Here is a 24,152-nt window from a genome sequence, read left to right on the forward strand (position 1 = left end):
TGAATAGAGAAATATCCAATGACAGATGTGGAGTATGTCATTTAACCTTCACCGTCAGTCCAACGGGAGGTCGTAATATTTTGCTCTTTCGGAAGGCCCAAGGTGACATTCAAGCCTTTTGGGATTTTGGGCGTTGAAGTCAGCAGCTATGCTTTGGAAATATTTTTTATGATGCTCTGTGAATAGCACCGGTCAACCCGACCACCATGTATCGTGGAGATGCTGGTACAGTCATATGGAGATGGATCAGTTGCTCAAAGCTCTATATAACGTCCCATTTCCATCAATGAAGTAGTTCCTCATCATACAACAAAACAATCAAAACAACCATTTTTTATCTTTTCTATTTTCTCTTTATTTCCTTCGATTTCCTTTTCCAACACCACGATCTTTCAACACTATCACAAAAGTCGAATCGAATACCTTCATTCAAGTCACCAAATCAATCTTAATCCAAAATGTATTTCCAAACCACCACCGTTCTCTCCGCTCTTATCTTGAGCTCCACCGTCCTCGGTGCTACCCTTAAGGGCCTCCGCGTGCGCGATCAAGATGACGACTCCAACAGCGACATCAACATGTTCCCATCAGGCGACCAGTATAACGATTACGCCATCTGCAAAGGGAAGATCACCAAGAACCAATTCCCAAACCTCCAAGCTCCTTCCAACGATGGTGGATGTGTCCGATACTTCCCTGGTATCGATATCACTGGTGTTGTCACCGAAGTCGATCTCTTCTTCCGCGACGGCATCCACAATGCCTGCGACTGCGCAGCTCGCTGCCTTGAGGCTCCCGAGTCCTGCACTAATTGGGTGTTCAAGCACGCTTTCAAGCAAGGCGATGATGGCAAGCGCTCTTGCACTCTGTACTCTAGCCCCAATTTGCCAACGAATGTGACTCTTCAATACGACCTTGGAGGAAGCACCGGGTTCCAGACTCTGTCGCCAGGCAACAACCCCCAGAAGGGATGTGATGCGCCTCTCACATTCTTAGATATGGCCAACACCCAAGTCGACAAGTATGGTGTCTCTGGTTTTGCTGTTCGGGATACCCAGGGCAGGCAATACTGCTAGATTCTCAGCGTACACTGGATGGATTTGATGGGGTGGGGTCGGACCCGGAGTGAATGGATGAGCATCTCGCATAGCGTTTGGATTTTGGATTAGACTTATCTGTCATTCGTTTTTTGTTTTAGCGTTGCATAGTTTACTGGTGTCTTTCGTTTGTTTATTATCATCTTTGCACTTTCGTTGAATCAGTCGGGAAATTGGAGGATAGTCACTCGCTCAATATATCTGCACCTTTCGGTGATACTTTTCATCCGATCCATGTTTTGGTTTCATGCTGTCTCATACTTTGTGAGCTTACTACCACTTATACTTTTAGTCAAGGGAGGTTGAGAAGGATTTCTCCCCAGGAGCGGAATCAGAGGACGGGTGAAATATGCCAATCTTTTGATTCATTTCAGTGCTGGAGGATGGGGTAGATATGAGAACACAGAGCGAAAGACATGACAACAACGACTATGTCTGTACGCAGCCAAAATCTATTTCACAAGACAATTGGTCTTGAGTATTCAAAGGTTACGAAGATCACGGCATAAAGTGACGGGATTACAGGGCATTTGGACCCTTGGCACCCCTCAGGATACAATTTGGTGGCTTGAGCCCGCTGTAAGGCCCTATGGCTCCAGGCCATGTGCCCTAAGCAGATCTCAAGAGGCGCTATGAGACATTCGCAAGGTATGAGATGTCCTTAGGGGTAAATAGCGCTGCTGGCAGGGCAACCATAGCGCTTGGACGCGAAATAGGTAGTTAGCCCTTCGTCCGGTGAGACATTGCCAGGCGCTAGCAAGGGGGGTGTGGCTGCACGCAAGCCTCACCTCGCTTTATTACGCTTCAAAAGGCTTGCGTGCAGCCACACCCCCCTTGCTAGCGCCTGGCAATGTCTCACCGGACGAAGGGATAGGAAAATAACTAGTTTATTATTAAAAGCTAGTACGGAGGACGCGGCCAAAAGTCTTGCAACTGTCAGGGTTTGATGCCACACTCGCTTAAATTGCAAGAGCGTTGCACGGCAACCAGAGGCCGCCATAATTACAGGGCCTTACAGGCTTGTCCTGCTTAAATAACAGCACTCAAGCCCTGTAAACATTACTAATAGCGATGTTCCTTCAGGCAACTGAGGCCCTAAGCACCGTTGCTATGCCAGAGCTATGTGGCGTTCTTAGGCTTGGCGCCCACCCCTGCCAGTTGCAAGACTTATGGCCGAGTCCTCCGTATATAGCTACTATTACATAAGCCCTAGCTTAGTTTAACTAGGACTACTTGATAGGTGCCTTAGTTGTTTAATACTTATTAAGTAAATAGTGATTTATTACAGTCACGTGACAGATTAATTAGATTAATCATGATTAATCTGTTTAATTATTCTAATCTAATCAAAAAAAAAAATCTGAATTACATTAATCATAATCTAATCACCTTAATTGATTAATTTGATTAACGTGATTAATCCTTTGACACACTGACCATAAACCATACCGTTAGACGGCCGCTGAATTTCGCAGTCTTGGTCGGTGCTTTATGCAACCATTATCCTAAGTTAAGAATCCACACATATAAGCTCGCTTTATCTACTAATGGTCGCACACTAAAGTTATGCAAGCAATGTTTTTGGGTCCCGCTCACTGAATGTCGGCCAAGATATATATTTAAAACATAATCCTTCCCATAACACAAGAAAGTTGGTCTTTTGCTACTCCTTCTAGTGATCCGATAACACTCTACAATCCCGAAGTTTCAAAAGTTGTCCCTCTAATAATCTTTCAATAAAACGGATTTTGCTTTGCCTTATTCCTCTTCCTTTTATACCCTTGCGTCCATTATGTGCCAATTCCAATAGGAGGCCCGCCTCCCCGAACCCATGGAGCCACAAGCACTTTAGCAGTTCCATTCACACAAAATTTGCCAGTCCCCCTTTGTTCATCTTCTTAATTTGGTCCTTGAGAGCTTTCACATGTTGTTTCCTATCTACCCACCAGTACAGCACCCACCACGCCAGAAAAGTCAACGCCATTAAAGGCAATGTGACACTAACATATCGCTTTAGTGCTGCTGATGAGTAATCTTCCTCATAATCTTTGGTATTGGGTATTTTTGAATATTGAAGTATATCTGTACTCATAATCGTCTGTTGCTTGGCCTTAGCAAGAACACTATCTGGGATGAAAGGAGATGGGAGCGGACAAAAGTAAGTTAAGCTGAATAGGCATACTGAGATGAAGGTGCCAGGTAAAAAGAAAAGAGTTACCAGCGTGATGATACGCATGGAGACCGTTTCTTGTTTGGTTTTTTGGGTTAGGGCGTTCATCTCTTCTGTCATGGAATGGATTTCTCTCGTTGAAGCCTCGGCCTTTTCAGCAAATCTCTTGCTAGCCTCCATGCTACGATATTCTAAGACGCCATTTAACTAGATGCTGTTAGTAAACACATGCTGGGAAAGAGAGCTTCCTTACCAGTCCTTTGCGGTTCGTCAGCGTTGAAAGTAACATGCTAGCGCGCGAATGCTGCATCTCGAGATCATTTACAATACTGAGAACGGCTTTTTTAAAGTCCTGAGTCTTTCTCGCAGACCCAAGCTTTACCTCATCGGGAAACCCTGAGGATTCAACTAGTTCCATGTAGTAGTCCTTGATAGCTGTCACAATCTTGATGTTTGATCCGACGACAAGAAGCAGTTCCCTGACCTTTTCCTCATAAGACTGCACCTTTTGGAGATCAGAGAACGAGAAGCTTTTGGTGTTACTAAGATCGGGTTCGAATTCTGGCCGGAGGGGAGCAGTTTGAGGTATTGATTGCAGTGGTATTGGTGGTGATAGAGTTCCAGTAGCAGAGGCAGCCCGTTTGATTATTTGCGTGAAGGCGCGTTTTACCTTCCCAGCTGGTGCTGTTGTAGCCCGTAGAGGGGGATTGTTGGAAGGCGGGAGGGCAGGTCGGTCAAAGCTCATTGTCAAAGCTCGCCGTGTTGTGATCTCTTGAAGTTCTTCTAAGTAACTTATATACCAACGCCATTGTTCACGACACCAATCGAAGATAATCAACTGCACAGTAAGCGTCACAAGAAAGGAGTGCAATGCGGTTGACAAGTCCAAATTTGGATGGCTGCTGGGCTCGGTCGCAGCTTTTATGCGTCGTTTGATGAGTGCGTCTCCTTTGATCATAGTCCAGAAACTTTTCCCGGTGACGACATCGAATGAATGATATACTGCCAGTTGCCTCACAGACCACGGAAATTGTGGCTGGCTGCTAGATGATTCGACCGACTTAAGATTATAGCACATCTTGAAATCTATGCCAGACCTTCCAAGGTCACTCAAACTTAAGCTGGGCTGATCGTCTGACAAGTGAGTCTCATGGTACAATCCACTGAAGTGAAAGTCTTTAGGGTAGTCCTGTCTCCCAAAAGAGAATAAAAAGTCGACAAAGCGGGCCATGACTTGATGATAAGTGAACGCAGTCACGAGCATATATCTTGTCACTTTCAACTTGGCTCTTGAGTGATCCGCATGCACAAACCTAAGAACGGCGGTTAGAATTGAGGAGTATGTAGTGGAGTTGTATGATAGAGATATCAGAAGTCAGAAATAGGATTCTTACATAAATCTGCATTGCGGGTCCACCTTCGCAAAGAGCTGCACTCCCAGGAAATGCTTCCATAGTTGCGAATTGCTATTGAAGCGAAAAGACAAAAACACTGCAACTCCTTAACATAACATTGCGGATTGCAACTCATTTTCGGGGTACCTTACCAGAAGGACCAACTCCAGACTCCCAAAGTTCGACATCTGTTTTTTCTTCATCGCTAAACAACCGCTCGTCTTGCTTGTCCAATCTATCAACGTGTGCCTCGAGAACATGGTCAAAGGTGTTGTGATGCACAAGATTCCTCGGGTAGCTAGCGAAGTTGCTCAGAGAATCGCGAAAGGCATTGTTTTCATCGTTTGCAGTCATCTTGGATAGAGGGTGCGAATCCACAAAACCGCCACCGTATGCGGCTTTTTCAGTATTTCAGCATCTGGAGATGCGCGGCTCTGAAAGTGAAGTCTATAGGATTATGAAATGGTGAAGAAATTGAAGAGAGACGCCCGGTTTCATGATGATGGCGGTGTATGAGGCTTGGGCCATTTGTGTCTCCTGAGAAGGGCTTTCCCTGAGGCTCAGCGCAAGGCGTTCTGGCGAATGACACGAAAATAAGTCGACTGAATGTTGGAAACTCGGGGCGAAGGACAATCATGTGACACATTGGCATTTCTAGTGCTGAAAGCTAATTTAAAATACCTCACCTTCTAAGACATGTTTTCAAATTATTCTTCTTTGGAGTTGAACCCCTTCATCGCCTGATCCTTCATCAATTGTTCTTGGACCGAGCCAAACGCCTATACTTCAGTTGAGTTTCAGCCTTCTACCCTGCGCCCTCCGCCCTGTCCGCTCCACAACCCTACTCGGCCACTCAGCCGCCCGAGGCTCTTTCGCCCCGAAAGCTGTTCAACCCACACGCTTTTCGTCCAGCCTTTCTTTCTCGCCCTGTTTTTGCACTGGTCAACACTTATGGCGCCCCCCCATTCCTTCACACCTTCAGCGACTTACATCAGACAGATCGCGATCCGCCCAAAACTCCCAGTCGTCAATTTTAAGCTACACAGCTCTCACTCAGCTCTTGATCCATGTCACACTCGGGCGCTTACCCTGATATAGAAGTTCATGTTCCCAAATATGCCGACCAGGAAGCTGTCAAGTGCAGATTGCGACAGACGATAAGAAGGAACTGTACGCCATTCGTAGTTACTCATTGCGATCCTTCGATTACTTGGCAGTTTGTTTGTGGAAAACTTTGGATATATTTCGAAGCCAGGGAATGGCTAGATTTCGGGGAAGCTGGCTTCACTAGAGAAAGCTCGCCAGGCTGCGTTTTATAGCTAATCTCCTGATGAAGTTGCAGAAGCGCGTGGGCGTCGTGCACTTAAAGCAGCAATTGAATCGGGGGAGTTTCTGTGACATCTAATGCCAAGTTTCCAACAATTTCGAGGCTTTCTTGCATGAAAACCAATCATGTACAATCGTATCTTGTTTCTATTATGCCGGTATCTCAATTGGGAATTAGAGCCTCAAAAGTCGTGGAGCAGCTGATAGCCAGTCAAAAGCGGCCCCAGTTTCAATCGAACGAGGTCCAAAGCAGATAAATCCAAGAGGCTCCCGATCTAAGCATGCTTCATTTGCCAATCTTCGACATCTTCCATTTCTCCACCGACTTGGGCATGCTTTGAAGTTGTTGCGACAAACGATCGCGCCAGAACGGTGGGCGAGAACGGAGAAAGGGGAGCGATGGCTCCTCTACCAGACTGGAGCGCTATGGATGACGCGTAAAATTTACGGTGTGTAGTCTCATTCCGTCTTCGCCGCTTCAAGAAAGCTAACTTGCTTCAAAAGCATGCTTGCTACTTTGGATCAATGTCTCGCTGCTAGTTGCCTGGGTAAGGTTAACCACGGCCTCTTGAATGACGGCGATTAGGGCAATGGTTAACTGCCAAAGAGATCCCAAGTCCCGTCAGCCACATTCGGACCCAAAAGCCAATCATGGTTCGGGCGCATAATCGAAATCCCTGCCATTTTGGCTTTTGGCTTACAGTTCTGTTGATCTACCGTAGCTAGTTCCTCCAGAGTGACGAGATTCGGGAAGTCAAGAGCTGCTGCCTTTCGTCCAAATCCTCGAGAATAATCGATCACGACATGTTTTCACCTCAACGACATCGAACGTAGTAGCTGTCGTTCTTGTCTTGCGCTCTGTTCGCCCTTTTGTTCACATATTAGAGCTGCTATGGGATGAACCAGTATTTTTGGTCCGTCGACCGGGTGGGTGCTACACCTGGCTTGTGGTTATGTCGCAATCGAACACCCCACGCTTCTACCTCAGCGAACCCTTCCAGAATTTCTATCACTGGCTAAAGGAAAACCACAAATCGTCGGGCCACCCTGGAGACGCGCCATTCCTGCCATACGACCTTCTCAGTGCTCACCTGGAGTCCAATGAATGCGAGGTTCTCAACACATTGCTCGGCGCCGTCTACGAAGGACAAGCGGTTCCGATAAGTGCCAAAGGAGTCGTGAGCGCATATTCGAAGATATTTTGCATTCTGATATACATCGGGAAAATTGAATCTCTCCCAGTGTTTATGGGGTGCGACGATCTCAATGATCAACACCTCCCATTCAGACTTCATGCTCGTCCCAGTCAATTTCCCTTTGATCCAACGGCGCCGACATTCTTTGAGGATTTTTGCCATGCACAATGGAGCTTCTGCCCTCCGAGTATCGATGCCAACTGCAATCGAAGACTCGAAAAGGACTACGTTCTGCCATTCACCAAAAAGCAGCAGATAGCTAAAGGTGCGAGTGCAACGATATCCACAATTGAAATATACCCATTATACAATACCCTTCCTACGTTAGCGGTAAGCACTTATGCAAAAGCCCAGTGAGATTTTTCCATTTGCTGATTTGCAGATAGCATGCAATAAACGAATCCGCGACTATCTTCGTCCTCAAAACATACCAAGGCAAGGATGCTGAGAAATCATGGACCAATGAAGTGCAAACCTTTCAGAAGCTTCGTGCTGTAGGATCGTCTCCGAATGTCATTGGTTTCTACACTGCGTTCAAACATGGGAGCACTTGGCATTGTATCCTCGAATATGCAGACAGAGGCTCACTCGGACAATATCTCCAATTGAATATGCCACCAAAAGACGGAATAGATATTGCTCGGCTTTGGAAAAGAGTTCTAGGTTTGGTCAGGGGTTTGAAAGACTTACATGATGGTCATGAAGTAATGTAAGTTCCCAACCAGCATGTCGGTTTGCTCTCTGACATTCACAGATTTCATCAAGATGTCAAGCCTGCAAACGTCCTCGTGTTGAGCGACTTAGGCAATAGCTCCCAATACGCCTCTGTATTCAAGATCGCAGATCTTGGTACCAGTCACTCCAAGCGTATCGTCCCCACTGACCAAGATCACTCTGATCCAGATGCTCAAGGAACCCGTACCTATGGTAAGGCCCCATTTCTACCTAATTATGCTTCAATGTTTCTTACGGACTTCGCTTCCAGGTGCCCCAGAATGCTATCGACCCGATTCCATACTTGGCCAGGGAGGCTTGAGAGTGACGAAAGCTGTCGATGTTTTTTCCCTAGGCTGTATTCTTAGCGAAGTTGCTGTCTGGATGAGCGGTGGTTATAAAAATCTGATACAGTATCGACAAGCTCGCCGGAAAGCCATTAACCAAATCCCGGATTCTCACGATGGGGACTGCTTCCATAATGGCATCAATAGGCTTCCAATAGTTGGGGAGTGGCACAGGGAGGTTCAGTCCAGGCTCAAGTCCTCCGACGACACATTTACACCGACTCTCATTCCATTGATTGAAGAAATGCTTCTAGATGCAACGCATCGGGGTGACGCCAAGACTCTCTGCACAAAGGCCCATACAATATTTGCTGAAGCCCTGCATGATTTTCGCACACGCTCGCCTGATCGAATTATCCCTGATGACATACTGCCACGCTCCTTGAGGGCGCAGGGCCAGAGGATGGACCCTCCCGTGCGCCCCTACGACAATCACCAGCGACCTGGGAGCACCGAGTTTACGCCTCCATCCATACACACCAACTCTGCGGCGAGTAGTTCGGAGAGTTCCTCTAATCAATCACAGCCTGAGTCACTTGTAAGGCTCCAATCGACCTTAATGTCGGGCAGCCAAGGAACACTACCAGGCGTGCATGCATTCGAATCCGGGTCACGGTTGGGCAGGCACGGCCACGTCACCAGTGCCCCCCTTGAAGGCACGGCTACTCTCTTCGAGAATTACGATACAGAAACTCGTCGATACAGTGAGCAGCCCGTTCACCCGATCAGGCCCAAGATCACCAGAGATGGTCCTCAAATATCATCCATGATCGACCGAGCACCAGGAAGCGCTTTATTTGCAAGGCCATCTATTCCATTTTCCCATAACTCTGGACATGCAGTAACGAATGGTGATGTCTTTGGACCAAACGCTATGGATAACTCGCATGAAAGTGAGCCATATTCGCCATTAACGGGAGCTGTAAGTCCACCTGTTCGACCTTCAACTTGTTGTCCAGTTGCTTTTCCAGCCACTCCTGTATCGACGAATTTGCTTGCGAACTCAAGGAATCGGCGCTCAGTTGTCGCAAACATGTCTAGGAACGAGGCAATGTTGTGGCGAGACCGGAAGAAAAGCACTTCGATGTGGAGTCGAGATCCTGATCCTGTTCTTCGTGACCAGTGGGTACTGAAATTCTTGGAGGATAGAGATAGTGTAAGCTCCTCTTGCATCAATGAATTTTTTGTTACAACACTAATGACAATAGGTGATAATCATTGACGATTCAGAGTCCATGCGGAAGCATCACTGGGAAGATATGACAGAACTTCTAGGCATTATGGCGTACATGATCAAGTCCTTCGACAAAGACGGCATCGACTTGTACTTCGCTCAATCAAATGCCAAGCACAATGAAGATACTTCCTCAAAACTCGTTACCATCGTCGAAAAGAGAAAACACGAGGAAGGCTTGGGCTACACCGACATGAGTGTTCGGCTTGAACAGATCTTAGGCGAGTACGCAAGCAAAATTCAGCGCCAGAGTTGGCAAAATATAATCACTCGCGGACTGAACTTGTATATCTTCACGGATGCCATATGGACTCCATTATGCGACATTGTACCGGCTATAGACAAGATGGTGGGTAAACTGGTTGCGTTCAACCTTCCGGAGAAACAGGTTGGCCTGCAATTTATTAGCTTTGGGGATGATGCCGAGTGCCTTAAACGGTTGAAGCTTGTGGACAACTACTTAGTGTCAAAACCCAAACTCCCTCAGTAAGAATCCTACGACTTTCCCTACTTGCATCAACTCTAACTTCTGGAGCGACATCGTAGATACAACACCAGCTACCGGTAATGTATACAAGATGATTAGAGGTGCGATCGATCGGAACTTTGACTATGCTTCGGAAGAAGCATCAAGTTCCGCCACGAATTCTTCCTATTTGCCTCCTTAAATACGTTGACAATCTTTCTTTCTCGCCCAACCACGCACCCGGCATTCTTCTGTCCTCGAGTATTATGGTTCCATCTGGACCGAGAGCCGAATCGCAATGTGCGTGACCTTTCTCTATCTGCAAGCTATGCCCTCACTTTGGTATGCCTTATCGAGAGAAAAACACTTAACTGCTTACTGACTTCAACTCAGAACCATCTATGTACAGATAGGTAGAAACGTACTCCAAAACGACTCCCAAATTACAACTTTGTGTTTACTGTAAAAGAGATATATGTCTTGAAATATGCGCAAATACTTGGGAGGGGGTTCATTGGAAATATTTGTAAATAGTGAACCAGCCCAGATAGCGCGAACCAGTGGGACCTTGATATATGTAATAGTGCGGTGTAAGCAAAATTTGGAAGTTGGCTATAGATCTAAACAGGCAGATTTTGATTCAAACATCGGAAAGCCCATATATTTAACTAGTAAGTTCTCGGGTCTTGCATATTTATTGCTTAGTTAAGGTTCGAGATGCACCCGGCTTCCTTAACGCCACCTCCGCACTTCACAGCGCATCATAACATAACCATGCCGTCAGCAGTGTATCAAAAAATAATCAAGGCTAATTAATTATAATTAAGTGTGATTTAATTAGATTGATTTTTATTATAATTAATTATAATTATTATATAATAATATAAAAATATACTTTATTAGGCATTTTTAAAGATTATTAAATAACTAATAGCTATATTAATTAGATATAAATAAAATCTATAAAGTATATATAAGAGTATAAAATTAGTCTAAATCTAAAATAACAAACTAGTTTTTATTACGTGGTACCAGTCACGTGGTGCCATTGCACGTGACTTAGCATATGGCCAGTGCTTCCTTAGCCTGCAGATAGCCTTTAGCTCAATTCAAGCTCTTTACTACTACTGCAATATTACCTTATCTTAATAGTTTTCTTCTTCAGAAATTTCTTTCTCTTTTCCTTTCTTATTTCTTCTTCCTTAATTACTATAAGAGTTTATTTATAGTTCTTTTATTAGTAGTAACAAATCACTGGAAATCATAGAGGTTCTAGCGCCTTTGGCTTCGCTTACTAATTAGTGCTAGGCCTGGTTTAGTAAAGAGCACCTTGAGCGATACCGAATATGGCTAGCCTAGACCTTATTTTAACCTTATCTCGGCTTCCGAAGCTCCAGAGTCATGTGCGTAGTCACGTGATAAATCTAATTCATTATCTTTGATTATCTTTGATTATAATTAAGTACGATTTGATTAGCTTGATTTTGACTTGATTTGATTTTAGGTGGGGGTCTAATCAAATCAAACCTAATCATTTGACACACTGGCCGTCAATGATTATTTTCCATGCCTAAGCCATCAATAACTATTTGTCTGAAGACCAAATCGCGCCCCGCGGTTCGGCGACCAATAACCTGTATTGTTACTCGTAGCGAGATTAATTCCGAGCAGGAGGAACCTCAAGACGGGCAACATTTAAAAGACTCACTTTATGCATTAGGTAAGGAGTTTGTACTACAGCGCACTCGAAATACTTTTCATGTTAAATTCTCTCTTGGCTGTCAAGTGTAGCTTCGCCGTCACGTAATCCTTGCCTTAGCATTTCCTGCGAAGACTCATAATTATTCGCAAGATCGGGGAGCTACAAGGAAGGTTGAAAAGTTAAAACTCGAAGCTGACTTTGAAAAGAACAGATGCCATAGTCCAAATCGCGATATAAAAAGACTCCAAGTACGTTTTCAAGGGATGAATTTGAGCCAAATCTACAAGATACAAACACTGAGGGAACCGGCGCGCCTGATTTTGATCCGCAGCCTTCGAAGCTAAAGCCAAAAGGAAGTAATTGCAAGAACATGAGTGAATAAGGCCAGTCAAACGATACTTGGCAATAGAATTCTAAAAAAAAAGTTCCAAAAAGAAGTTCAATCAAGCTTAACCCACCCCCCCGATGCGCTAAGCCCTCGCAACCATTGCCTTGAGAGAGCCAAAACAAGCCCCTGCGAGTGCTAAGGCGGTTTCTTAATGCATGCTCATGCCGCGCCTAGTAATGTTCACCCAAGACTCGGGCTAAAGCAGCAGTAGCTCAGGTCCAAAGACGGAAATGGGAAATGCCCATGGGATCATTCCAGTGTGGAAAGGACTGTTATTTGTAAGAACGAAGTTACGTATTCGCAAGAATTGCCGCTCGGGTATATTACCTACCTATCACAATGTAGAATAAGACCTTATATAGTCCGATCTCGAGAACAGAAAGCGGTGGCTATCACGTGTTTTATGTTCCCGATGACCTTAGGCCAATGATGCAATACCCTGTCTTTCCGAATACAGCGGAGTATATAAATTTTCACCTTCTCTCTACCTAGCTATCAAACGCTGCGCCCCTCACTTTTGAAGCTCGGGAGGACGATGATGCAATGTACTTGGTGTCCCGGGACAGCGAGGTATCTAAACCACTTCTTCTCTCCTAACAAGTAAATCAACAATCCTGTGAATAGAGACGTAGGAATGCAGGTGGGGTGGAGGTATGATTGTACAATACGATACATATGTGGAACATTATACATAGTACGAATCCTCCTTCTCATTCTTGTACTCTACCAAACTTTGGCCAAAAACGGGGCGGAAAGCGCCACTCGGCTAGAACTTCATGACCGCATAGGCAAGAATATGGCTGGCTATGTTGTAACCTGTAATTGAAGGACTTCACTTGAAGCAAGAATTCACGCCGCTACCAACCTGCTCAGTTCACTGACATGTAGTGTCCCGATGTTGAGATTGAGTAGAATCCATTTCATACTGGCTGAGACAGCCGCGAGCGGCCTCAAATATACCCGAAAACCACTCTCAGAAATGCAGAAATGAATTTCGAAGTTCGCTCAAATCCCAAACGCCGTACATGCACCATACAATCATCCCCATCATCTCTCTTCATTCTCTGCTCTACGCCTTCTCTCTGGCTGGCAGGCTGCAATTTTACTTCCTCGCTCCCAGCTGTGATTGAACCGACATGAATGTCACTCTCCTCGTCTCCGCGTTGCTGTCCTCTCTGATTTCATTCTTCTTTGTGCCCCACTTCGTCCACCAGTATCTACCAATCGACAGCCCACCCGTTTTCCTCCAAGAATTCCTCACACGCCGCTTTCAATGCCAAATTTGGCCTTAGATCTTCAACTCGTAGCGGTTCGCGGGTCAACGGATCGGTAGGTGAGCGTTTGAGATGCTCCATTATTGAGGAGCGGTCGTAGGACTGTCCTGTTTTGGTCTGATCGTCCATTAGCAAGCCATCTCCAGGACACATTTAAAGAGAAAAGGCAAGGAGAATACGTACGACAACAGGATCCAACATAACCGAAAACGTAATATCATCCAAACACCAGTCCGGCACCTTCCTCCTCTTCCCCTCCTCCCCATTAACGCCAGCCAACTCAAAAGTCCTCCTCAACTCCCCAATCTTCCCCTTATACCTCTCCTTCACACTCTCTATTTCCACGTCCTTCCCCTTGCCTTCCGCCCTCAGTACAGAAATATACGCCTCCCGATCCCGCTCCAACCCCGCAACCAACTCATTCAACAAGCTCGGTCTACTTCTCAACCGCTCCTCCTCCCTCAACTCCCAAAGCTCCTTCTTACACCTCAACACCAGCTCCGTGATCGGCCCAATATTATTTGCGCCCTTCCCGCCGACAATCACTTCCTCGACGCAGAGAGAATGCGCGATTTTCGCTGACTCGAGAGCTTCGGAGGGGTGGTGGAGTGCGATCTGCGCTTGTGCGAGCTGGAAGTGCGCTTTGAGGGATATGGAAGGGGGAGGAGATAGAGAGATGCATTGTTGGGAGAGGGTTATGGCAAGCGGGAAGCGGTGGAGTTTTAGCAGGGCGAGGGTGCGGTTGGTGTAGAGGAGGGGGTTTGTTGGGTCGTAGGAGATACTGTGGGAAGAGAGTCGTCAGAAGAATTCTTTGAGTACTTTGTAATTTGGTGGGGGAACTTCGCAAACTTGAAGGGGGGAGAGGGGGGCACAAAGGGGGAACCGGAAACGGGGACTTGCGCTTTCGAATACAGTTCCTCAGCACCATGGTAATCACCGGCTTGGAAACACTTATTGCCTTTCTCCTTGCACTCCAGCGCTTTCGCCGGGTCAGCCGCGGTATCTTGTCCTGCCATCTGTTCCTTTCCCTTCTCTGTTCTTTGTAGTTTGATTTAGCGCCGCTCGCGTACGCTTGTCCTTTTTCCTTCCTTGCCTTCTTCTGGATTGTAGACGAGAGATGTCGCAGGAGAGAGAGAGAGTGTCGCAGAGATGACGTGCCTGTCGTTAAAGAGTCAACATCAAAGAGGGGGAGGTGATGGAGGGGTGTCTTGTTCGTTGTAGTGGGGCAAAGCTCAGCCTCGTTGGCACTTGGCGGTGCGCCGTAATCGGCCAACAGCGCTCCCTCGCGGGCGGACTGCGGGGATAGGCAGGCTTTGGATCTAGGCAACTACGCCTGATGATCCGGGAATATGGAACAGGTGCTGATATTGTGGGAAGAAGTAAGTCAAGGACGAAGTTTGAGGGGCTGTGGGGTTGTCGGCGAGGCGTCAGCCTTGCTTGGTTGGTAAGGAGACCCTGAAACCCCAGTTTGGAAGCTTCGAGAAGCGAGTGAGGCTGAAATCCGATTTAGGGGGGAATTATTAGTCATTCACGGGATGATGGGAATAGGCTATTTGAGGTCAGGGTCAGGGTATGTGGAGTGAAAGCTACTCGGTCGTCTGAATCAACGATTGGCCCATGTTCTCGAAGAACAATTTAAGGAGAATAATTAATTTTCATAGAACTAATTATTCATCTCAAGGAAAGCTATGATTTTAGCGGACAAAAATCTCGAGATTACAGTGTCGAAGCGCTATAATGCCCTGTAATCTTTCCGTCAGAGCGCTGTAACCCCCTATACCGTATTATCTGGTGTATATGACCCCCCCCTCGTTCAGGACCACCCCCTAATAAAAGACCATTTCCAGAGCAATTCCTGGTGCAATAGCTTAGTAATATAAAACCATGGTCTTATATTACTAAGCTAATTTTAATTGGCTAGTTTGAGGCAATTCAAGTAATCTCTGGCAGATTTCTTGGCTAATTCTCAATATATATAATTTGCGGCTTTACTAGAAAATATAATAGAAAAGGATAATAAAACTATATTTATATATTCTTATTATTAATATTTTCATTTCTATTAACTTCTTTATTAAAATCTGATTTAGATAGTCTATTAATCTCAGGATTAAACCTCTCTTCTAACTCTATACCTGAATTAGTAGTTATATTATTCTTATCCTTCTCCTTAATTATAATTCCTTTTATAACCTCTTTTATAGTATATAAATAGCCTAAATCATTATTATTAACCTTAATTATCTCCCTAGCCTCTCTATTAACTACTATAGGGTTCTCCTTATCTCCTTCCGGTACCTGTAACGGCAGGAACAAAGTAATAGAACGATACTCAAAGATCTATAATTCTAATGTTCTATAGAACCTAAAGCTAAGGAGAGAAGGAGTGAAGTGTGGCAGTGGATAAGTAGGTATGGCCAAAACCACTGAAACGCCGAGCTTTGGAAGCGAGCTTGGTTTGAACTATAGCTTGAAACCTTAGCTGAAACTAACCCCTTTGGCTGAAACTAACCATGTAATACCAGCCGTTATAGTAAGAGCATGCGGCATTGCTCGTCGTACACCTAAGCGAACACGTGACTACCCCTTACCGAAACCCACACTTCACCACTTCTTTTCTCACAAACTACCATTTTTCTTCTTTAATTATTATATAATAATAATAGAAGACTCAGAATCAGACTCAGAAATCTCAAATATCCTCTCTCCGTCCGTTCTTAAGGATTACTAACCTAATAAGAACGGGAGAACTCCTGTTTATACTACTATTCGCTTACTCCGCCAGTAAGGGAAAAGCTATAGCCAAATTAGGGAGGTTACAGGCCTTACCAGAGAGGGAGAATTTGGGTTATACGTCGGCCGGATGAGAAGAATTACCCAGATTATATATAATCTTTATACAGGAGTGGTAAAGTAAGTGTAATAGTTTGGAGAGCGATTAGCTAGGATTAGAAGTCCCTGCTTATTTTCTTGGTAAAGGAGCCAGGGAAGAAGGGAATTTATAGTATAGCCTACTTGAACCAAGTCCTTAATCCTATTATTTTTCCTTGGTTTGACTCCTTAATTATAGAGTAAAAGAAGAAGTTTATAGAAGACGGGGCAAAGATTCATAAGGGTATAGCAAAGCTATTCCGAAAGTTATAGATTACGTGGATTTGATTAGCCTCCCTCTTCTCCTGATTTAAATCTAATTAAGAAGGTCTGGCAATAGATGAAAAATGAGATTATAAAGTTGGAAACTGTTTCTACTTTAATTAAGGATATAAAGGAGGTCTTATAAGAGCTATAGAGTAAAGTTAATCTAATAGAATAGCAATATTTGACGGAAAGGCTTACTTATAAGCTAGAAGATGTAATTAATAGTAAGGGTATGGCTACTATATACTAAAGCCTTAATAAATCTAGTACTTTAATTATTTTGGGAATTATATTAGAGTATGGGCTGAAAAATCGCGATTTTGGTAGGGTTAGTAAAGTAAATCACGTGTACGACAAGTAATGCCGCATGCTCTTACCTTTTACTAATTGCCGTATATAAGCTATAGAAGGTCTCGTATCTTTAAAAGATAATCTTATAAGCCGTTAATAGGTAATACTAAACTTATATTCAGGAAGCATTTAATAATAGCCTCTTTATACTTTTTATAAACCCTTTTCTATATATATATAATCTAATAGTTTATTAAAATCCGGTAATTTCTAACTAACTACTTTCCTGATTTATATAGCTCTATATTCTAATTAATCTAAGTATTCTATTATTCTATTATATATATCTTAATAAGCTTATTAACTAAAATATTAAGAACTTAAAGATAGTTTATATAATCTCTAGAAATAATTAATATTATAATCTTTAACTTATTAAATAAGTTACAGAGCTCTTATTATAATTTTTCCTTTATTTCTCTTTTAATTCTCGCTTTTTCTAATTCAGGCTTTCTATTTTCTTTTCTCTTTTTATTTATATATGGTTTAAAGAAATTAAGGGTAAGGATTCGAGGTTCATATTTATAGAAAAAATATATAGAGATATAGAAGTACTATTTCTTAACCTAATTAAGGAGATTAAAGATATTAGCCCAAGTCTTTTTATTAAAAATCATCTCTATACCAGGATAATACTTTTTATATTCTATTTACTATTGAGAATTCCCCTTTTCCGGCTTCTCTTTATAGATTAAGAGAGGCTTATAGTAAGGAACTCTATCTATAAAGACTACGATTTATAGTATAAATTAATATTAATTATAGCCAGCTTTCTCTTTCTTTAAATGAACTATTACTAATCCCTTTTTAATATATATTTATCTATAAAGATACTTAAATAATATAGGAGATTAATTTATATTACAGATTTCTAATAGCTTAATTCAACTAATAACTAGGTAATTAGGGCCTTATAGTATTTTAATAATTAATTTCCCCTTAATTATTATTATTATTTAATAGTTGAATTATATCTAATTTTTAATAACTAGTTCTAGTTATTTAGGAAACTTTTATACTTTTTTTATTTTATATTTTAAGGAAATTTCATATTATCTTCTAAATCTATTATACTAGCCGGAGGAAAATTAAAAGCCCAGATAAGTCTTCTTGCTATATTTATAGTAAATAATTTAATTAGGGTATAATTCGGTATATATTTATTAAGTATAGTAAATTATCTATTTATATAATATTTTCTTTCCTTTCTCTCTTGCTTTTTTAAAATTGCTATTTAATTACTATTCTATTATAGGCTCCTATATATAAGAATAGCTATATTTGCCCCTAAAAGAGCCTTTTTTTAAGATCAAATTGCCTTCTTATTTATATCTCAATAGCGGAATAACTTATATATAATTTTGAGCTTTTTAGAAGTATATTAATTAGAAAAACGCTTATAAGTACTATCTTGCTTCTTCTTTTATATTAATTAAAAGTAATTAATAGTAGCTAACTTTTGCTTCCGCAAGTAGGCGTATTATTTTATTAGTATATAATCGAATTCCTTATTCTCTTTTACTATAGGAAATCGCCCCTAAATAATATTAATATCTCCTGGTTTACTATTTTTACTTTATATAAGACGAATAGCCGCAAAAAGCTCCTGAACCTCTTTCTCTCTCGGACTACCAATTATATGTCTGCCAAGTATAGTATTAGCTTGACTAGCAGGTTTGGGAGCTGGCCCAGAACGTGGAGGAGACTTGAATATTAGGCTACTATTGAGGGCTGTTTAGATAGTGGTTTGCCCCCTTTTAAGGGAGGTAGATAGGCGTATGGCAGGCACAACTCCGGGAGCCATATGGAATCAATTGGGTACGTAAAATATCAAGAGCAATTGGTGGTGCGGGTGGGAGTTTAGAAGGGAGAATTGGAGTGAGGAATAAAGGGGTGAGGAATTAAGGGGGTAAGTATAACACCATATACTAAGCGGTTTTTAGTGGGATCGACATATTACTAGACCCTCTTAGGCTTAAGACCATTCCCTGGCGAATTCTTAGGGTGTGGAACGGGCTATAAGACCATGGTCATATACACCAGATAATACGGTAATTATAGAGGTCATCCGGGACATGAGCGCTAATTTCTCATAGACGGAGGCAGTTAAGAACCATTGACTTTCCATTAACGTTCAGCCTGGAAGTTTTCATGGTCTACTCACACTAAACCAATAACGACATTTCAATACTTAGTATTTCCTAAGTGGCACATACCATGCCCTAGATCCAGATCGGCAAGTGGCCGGTTGCATGAACTCTTGCTTAAGTTGAACATCACGTGTCGCTGCACGATGAATGTGCCATCGCAGGATAGCCTAGTCTCTTTTCATGCCCACAACTCAATCTACAAGTCCTATAAACTGCACCACGAAGCCCAACTTTGTGGCCATAACACATGCACTGCTGTCAGAGGATGCGAGTGCACTGAGCATTGCGGACGACCTGACTTTCGTCCGTGCATTTCACTATGGATGCCGCCGGCCTCTCAAGAGCCATTCTGGGCCTGATCGCCGAAATCACTGCGGCAGTAGACAGAGCGCAAAGTGCCCCAAAGGAGATTCGTGGCGTCTATGATCGTCTCAAGACTCTTCAAGGGTGTCTAGCGCAATTCGAAACCCTGCTGCGAAGTAGCGATGCAAGTTCAGCGATCAAGGCTCATCTGCAGAGATGGGACGAGGTCGTGAAGGGACTTAGCAGTGATGTCAATGAGTTGCTAGGTACAATACAAGAGCTGCATGATAAGCTAGGTGGTAAGGGGCTGAAGAAACTGCAAGCCAAAATGGGGTTCGTGGTTGATCGGGACAAAATCAGACGACTTGAAGGTCTGCTTTCTACGCATATTGAGACGCTGGAGTTGCTGTCTGGTACTTTGAATGTGTAAGTACCTTTGCGCGTCACGCTGAGCGATGGTTTCGAATGGATGTTAAAATTGCTGTAGGGAACAGATCGCTGCTTTGCAAAGAGATTTAACTTCAATGAACCTCAGTCTAGGTTGAGGAGCGTGCTTTTATTAGCGAGCTTCGATCCTTGACCACCGAACGGTCATTCATTACCGAACCTCGTTCTTTCACTACTGCGGATAAGTCCAAGCGTGGTTTTACCACCGAACGCTCATTCATCACTGAGGCTGAGAATGCCAAACGTAGCTTCACCACCGAGGTCGACGAGCGCTCTTTCGTCACTGAGGCTGAGAAGGCAAAGAGAGGATCCACCACTGAGGTTGATGGGCGCTCTTTCATCAGTGAGCCAAGAGCTTTTGTCACCGAAGAATAGGGAACCTAGTCCTCAGACTCAATAACCAGCCAAGAACTCTAAACTTGAGTTAAGTCGCTCTGGTTATATGACTTCAGTTGCATCTTTTTAGCAAGATTTCTGAGTCCGGATATAAGGGAAATGAACACAGACCAAAAGTTGATGGAATGAAGGGTTATTGCAAGTGGCGGATTTCTTATTTGTCTTGAAATTGGGGTACATGCACGCGGCTTTTCAAAGTCCGCTTCTATTCTTACAAGTGATTGTCACGCTACCAATTGGGAAACTGCCATTTCGCTTCCCTCTATAGTAGTATATACACTTGAGAGGTCTACACTCGTTATATTAGCAATTCAATCGCTTCTCTCGCACTTTGACTAGAAAGATAGGCATATGCATGTGTTGCATAGACGTCGTTGTTGTAATATCAAGTTTTAGCAGTAGAAGTTAATAGATTAAGGGCTGCTGTTAATAACGACTTTTAACTGTAGTAGAGCTCCGCCAGAGCACTCCACAACAGCGCTCCCAATGGGTGGGCAGGGCTGTTTTCTTTTTACGTGGGCCTGGACTACCCGCCTGGACTGACTGTATATAATGGACCAGGTTCACCTGGGCGGCTTGGCATTATATGTTCTAAAGATAACCCTAGTTAAAAGAAGCAACTTCCTAAAACCAATGCTCTAGTAATATCCCGTTATATACAAGTACTTAAAATAATTACTAAAAAGAATCTTAGCTCTTAGTTAACTTCTTGTATACTTTCTGGCTTTAATTAATTTAGTTTATTAAAAGCTTTAATAAGGTAATATTATTAATTAAATATTTAAAGAAAGCTTCTCTGCTTGAATTAATTTTTAAAAAATATTAAATATATTATATATAAGTATTAATTTGAAATTAAATAATCGAAGTTTAAAATATATAATATAAATTATAAATCTAATATATATAATAAAAAGATTACTATTATATACTTTATTATTTAAAAAATAATTAAAGAAAAAACTTCGAAATAATAAAAAATGAAATAGTAATAAAAAGGCTTTTAAATTCCCGAACTTTTAATATAATTATTATTACTTTTATATATATTTTATAATAAAGTATTATAATAAGGTTTTTTATTTCTTGTTTTATAACTTTTATTATAAGTCTTAATTTAAGAAGTTATATAAAATAATTATTTATATTTTAAAGCCTTTTATTTTTGACTTTTAATATATTTATTATTAATAAAAGTATTTCTTTCTAGTATTTAGTTTATTATTTTACTTATTTTCTTTTATATATTTTGATATAAATTTAATTATAAAACTATAATTCTTTATTATTCTTTTAAAGCTATAATATATTATTATTATATATATTTTTAATTAAAAATTTAAACTTTCTTTAAATTATTAATAAGCTAATTTTATTAACTCATAAAAATATATTATTTAGTTTAATAAAGCTACTTATAAAACTAAAAAGAGTATATATTATATATTAATTTAAAAAATAGAATTATTAAAACTATTTTTTATTTATATAGAAAAAAAGAGAAAAAATATAATAATTTTAATAATAATTAAAGGAAATTAATAATTTAATTTAATTTTCTTAAAAAGAAAGCTTAGTATTATAATTATAATAGTTTAAATAATAATATATATAGGAAATAGTTTTATTATATAAGTAAATAAGCTTAAAGATATAATAATAAAATTATAAACTTTATTAATTTCTTATTATATAAAAATATAAGTTTATAATTATAATTATAATATTTAGAAAATAAGAAATTTATAATATAACTTATTATTAGTATAATTATTTCTTCGGGAATTATATATATAATTACGGAATTCGGGAAAAGAAATACAAGTAATAAGATATAAATAACAAGATATAAAATATAAGATATAGTTATATAATCTTATATTCTATAAATAACTTAACTAGTAAACTAGATTCTATTAGGCTTAGTAGATTTAGGAATTATATATTAATATTATAATACTATAATTCTTATTTCTAAATAATAATTATTTTACTAATTTTAATATATTAGTATTTTATATATATTATTAGTAATTTTATTACTAGTATATATATAGGGCCTATAAAATTATAAAATAGAATTTAAGAATAATAATTAAATTACTAGTTTATAAATATTTATTATTTTGAAACTTAATTAAAAAATAGCTTTTATATAAGATTTTTTAATTTTCGGGATTTTTAAAAGAGATTTTTAATATATTATTAATATATATTTATAAAAATATAACTATCTAATTTTTTTAAAGATTCTAAAGCTTTTTATTTTTATTTTTCTAAAATCTATTATTTATATTTTTGAAATTCTATTATTTTAATAATATTTATATTTCTAATAGTTCTAAATTAGTTTATTTAAAAAGAATATATATATCTTATAGTATACTAGTTTATAAGAGACTTAGTTTTCTAAATATCTTTAATATATTTCAAATATATTTCTTTAATAAAATAGCTATATTATATATATTTTAAAAGTAATAGAATATAAGTAATAAAATATAAATAATTATATTAACTAATAAGATTAAAAACTAAATTATAATACTTTTTTAAATAAAAGCCTCGAATAATATATAAAATGAAATAATAAAAATATATAAGAATTATTAATTAGTATTTATTATATATAAATAAATATATATTATAATAAAATTATATATAAATCTTTTATTATTTTTATTATTTTTATTTCTTTTTTTTATAAATTAAATTAAATTTCTTAAATTTCTTTAATTTTAAAATATAATATTATTAATTATATTAAAAGCATTTATAGTTTTATAATATAAAAACTATTTACTTTTATAAATTCGAATTTAATTCCTTTAATCTTTTTTTTAATTTCCTTTTATAATATTAGAAATCTTTTATAATATATATTTCTTATATTAATTATATTAACTTATTTTAAACTAATTACTTTTTTATATTTATTCTTTATTAATTAAATTATTAAAAATAAGAAAAGTAATATAAAAAGAATACTAATATAAAAATAATAGAAAAATAAAAAGTATAATTTTTTTTTTTGAAAATATAATAATATATTAGGCCTATTATAAGTATTTAAAAAAGTAATTATATTTACTTTAAAAAAAAAATATAATAAAAGTTATAATATATTAATAAGAGATATTAATTAAAAGAGTAAAGTAAAGTATTAGAAAGAATCTCTTATAATTTATTTCTTATAGTATGTAATAACAACATTTATATTTGTTTTCTCACGTAATAATCGATTGAGTGAGTAATGCTTCAAATTTATTGCTATCTGACCCAACAACGGCCTCATACGCTTTACCAGGAATTTCAATCTCGACTTGACAGGCAGTGGGATCAGAAGGAGGAATATTGTCAGACACAGGACTTAGGAATCTAGAGGTTGTGGAAGGCAAGCTCATGGAACGGAATTGAATTGCCTACGGTCGCAGCAATTGACGACAAACTCGGCTTCCATAGCCGCTTTTTCCTTCCCAATCCCCCATGAAGCACCACCATATTTAATGCCGGACTAACTAGAGCCTTTTGTGGAGTTCGTTTTCTTTCTACCCTTATTCTTCTTGCGCTTGGGTTTATAAGAGCGGTCCCTTCGTTTGTTTGGGTCACGGTAGATATTATTGTCAGATCTGGAAATGGGGTCGTTAGTAATGTGGACTGCTTTCAGATACGCGAACTTGCCTCTTGTGATAGAGTCGCAAATAATCGATATTTGGAGTAAAATACCCCACGGGCTAATGTAAATGTCATTCCAGATTTCCAAGGAATATGTGCGGCAAGGCCCAAGATTGCACAAGGTCGAAATTTACCTTCTTGCGGATTAAGTTAATTTGTTGACATGGCAGCCACTGTTTAATGGCAACTTGCCAAAACCTCTGTAGGATGGATTCGATAACCATGATTTGGAGGATAATATATTGAATTGTGAAGAATCAGGGATAGCTTAATCTTGTCTTCGAACTGACTTGAGGACCAGATATCATAAGAAACTCATGCTCATGTTATGCTGTTTATGCCCCCAGCCGAAACGCGGTGGCTGGGCCAATCACCAGTAGCAGT

General features: G+C 40.0%; 5 protein-coding genes across 5 annotated transcripts; 3 read left to right on the forward strand and 2 right to left on the reverse strand.

Annotated features, from left to right (window-relative positions):
* Window positions 1-458: 458 nt before the first annotated feature.
* On the forward strand, window positions 459-1,076 carry K444DRAFT_521301 (uncharacterized protein; the record flags this gene model as incomplete). Its single annotated transcript, XM_024874119.1, has 1 exon — window positions 459-1,076. One exon carries the CDS (start codon window positions 459-461, stop codon window positions 1,074-1,076), a length of 618 nt encoding a protein of 205 aa, XP_024741133.1.
* Window positions 1,077-2,700: 1,624 nt separating this feature from the next.
* K444DRAFT_555316 (uncharacterized protein) lies at window positions 2,701-6,086 on the reverse strand. Its single transcript, XM_024876699.1, has 4 exons — window positions 5,736-6,086; window positions 3,521-4,535; window positions 3,280-3,474; window positions 2,701-3,195 (listed from the first exon to the last, which is right to left on the reverse strand). Exons 1-4 carry the CDS (start codon window positions 5,852-5,854, stop codon window positions 2,959-2,961), a joined length of 1,566 nt encoding a protein of 521 aa, XP_024741134.1. The 5' UTR covers window positions 5,855-6,086; the 3' UTR covers window positions 2,701-2,958.
* Window positions 6,087-6,785: 699 nt separating this feature from the next.
* K444DRAFT_660580 (uncharacterized protein) lies at window positions 6,786-10,573 on the forward strand. The gene is made up of 7 exons (XM_024886482.1): window positions 6,786-7,513; window positions 7,570-7,892; window positions 7,938-8,110; window positions 8,169-9,400; window positions 9,453-9,964; window positions 10,014-10,286; window positions 10,338-10,573. Exons 1-6 carry the CDS (start codon window positions 6,941-6,943, stop codon window positions 10,144-10,146), a joined length of 2,946 nt encoding a protein of 981 aa, XP_024741135.1. The 5' UTR covers window positions 6,786-6,940; the 3' UTR covers window positions 10,147-10,286; window positions 10,338-10,573.
* Window positions 10,574-12,859: 2,286 nt separating this feature from the next.
* Window positions 12,860-14,745, reverse strand: K444DRAFT_555322 (U-box-domain-containing protein). The gene is made up of 3 exons (XM_024876700.1): window positions 14,209-14,745; window positions 13,492-14,089; window positions 12,860-13,425 (listed from the first exon to the last, which is right to left on the reverse strand). Exons 1-3 carry the CDS (start codon window positions 14,322-14,324, stop codon window positions 13,252-13,254), a joined length of 888 nt encoding a protein of 295 aa, XP_024741136.1. The 5' UTR covers window positions 14,325-14,745; the 3' UTR covers window positions 12,860-13,251.
* Window positions 14,746-19,266: 4,521 nt separating this feature from the next.
* On the forward strand, window positions 19,267-20,072 carry K444DRAFT_660582 (uncharacterized protein; the record flags this gene model as incomplete). The annotated part of the gene is made up of 2 exons (XM_024886483.1): window positions 19,267-19,676; window positions 19,814-20,072. 2 exons carry the CDS (start codon window positions 19,267-19,269, stop codon window positions 20,070-20,072), a joined length of 669 nt encoding a protein of 222 aa, XP_024741137.1.
* Between the last annotated feature and the right edge of the window lie 4,080 nt (window positions 20,073-24,152).

Source organism: Hyaloscypha bicolor, assembly GCF_002865645.1.
Source record: "Hyaloscypha bicolor E unplaced genomic scaffold K444scaffold_39, whole genome shotgun sequence".
Lineage (NCBI taxonomy): Eukaryota > Fungi > Ascomycota > Leotiomycetes > Helotiales > Hyaloscyphaceae > Hyaloscypha > Hyaloscypha bicolor.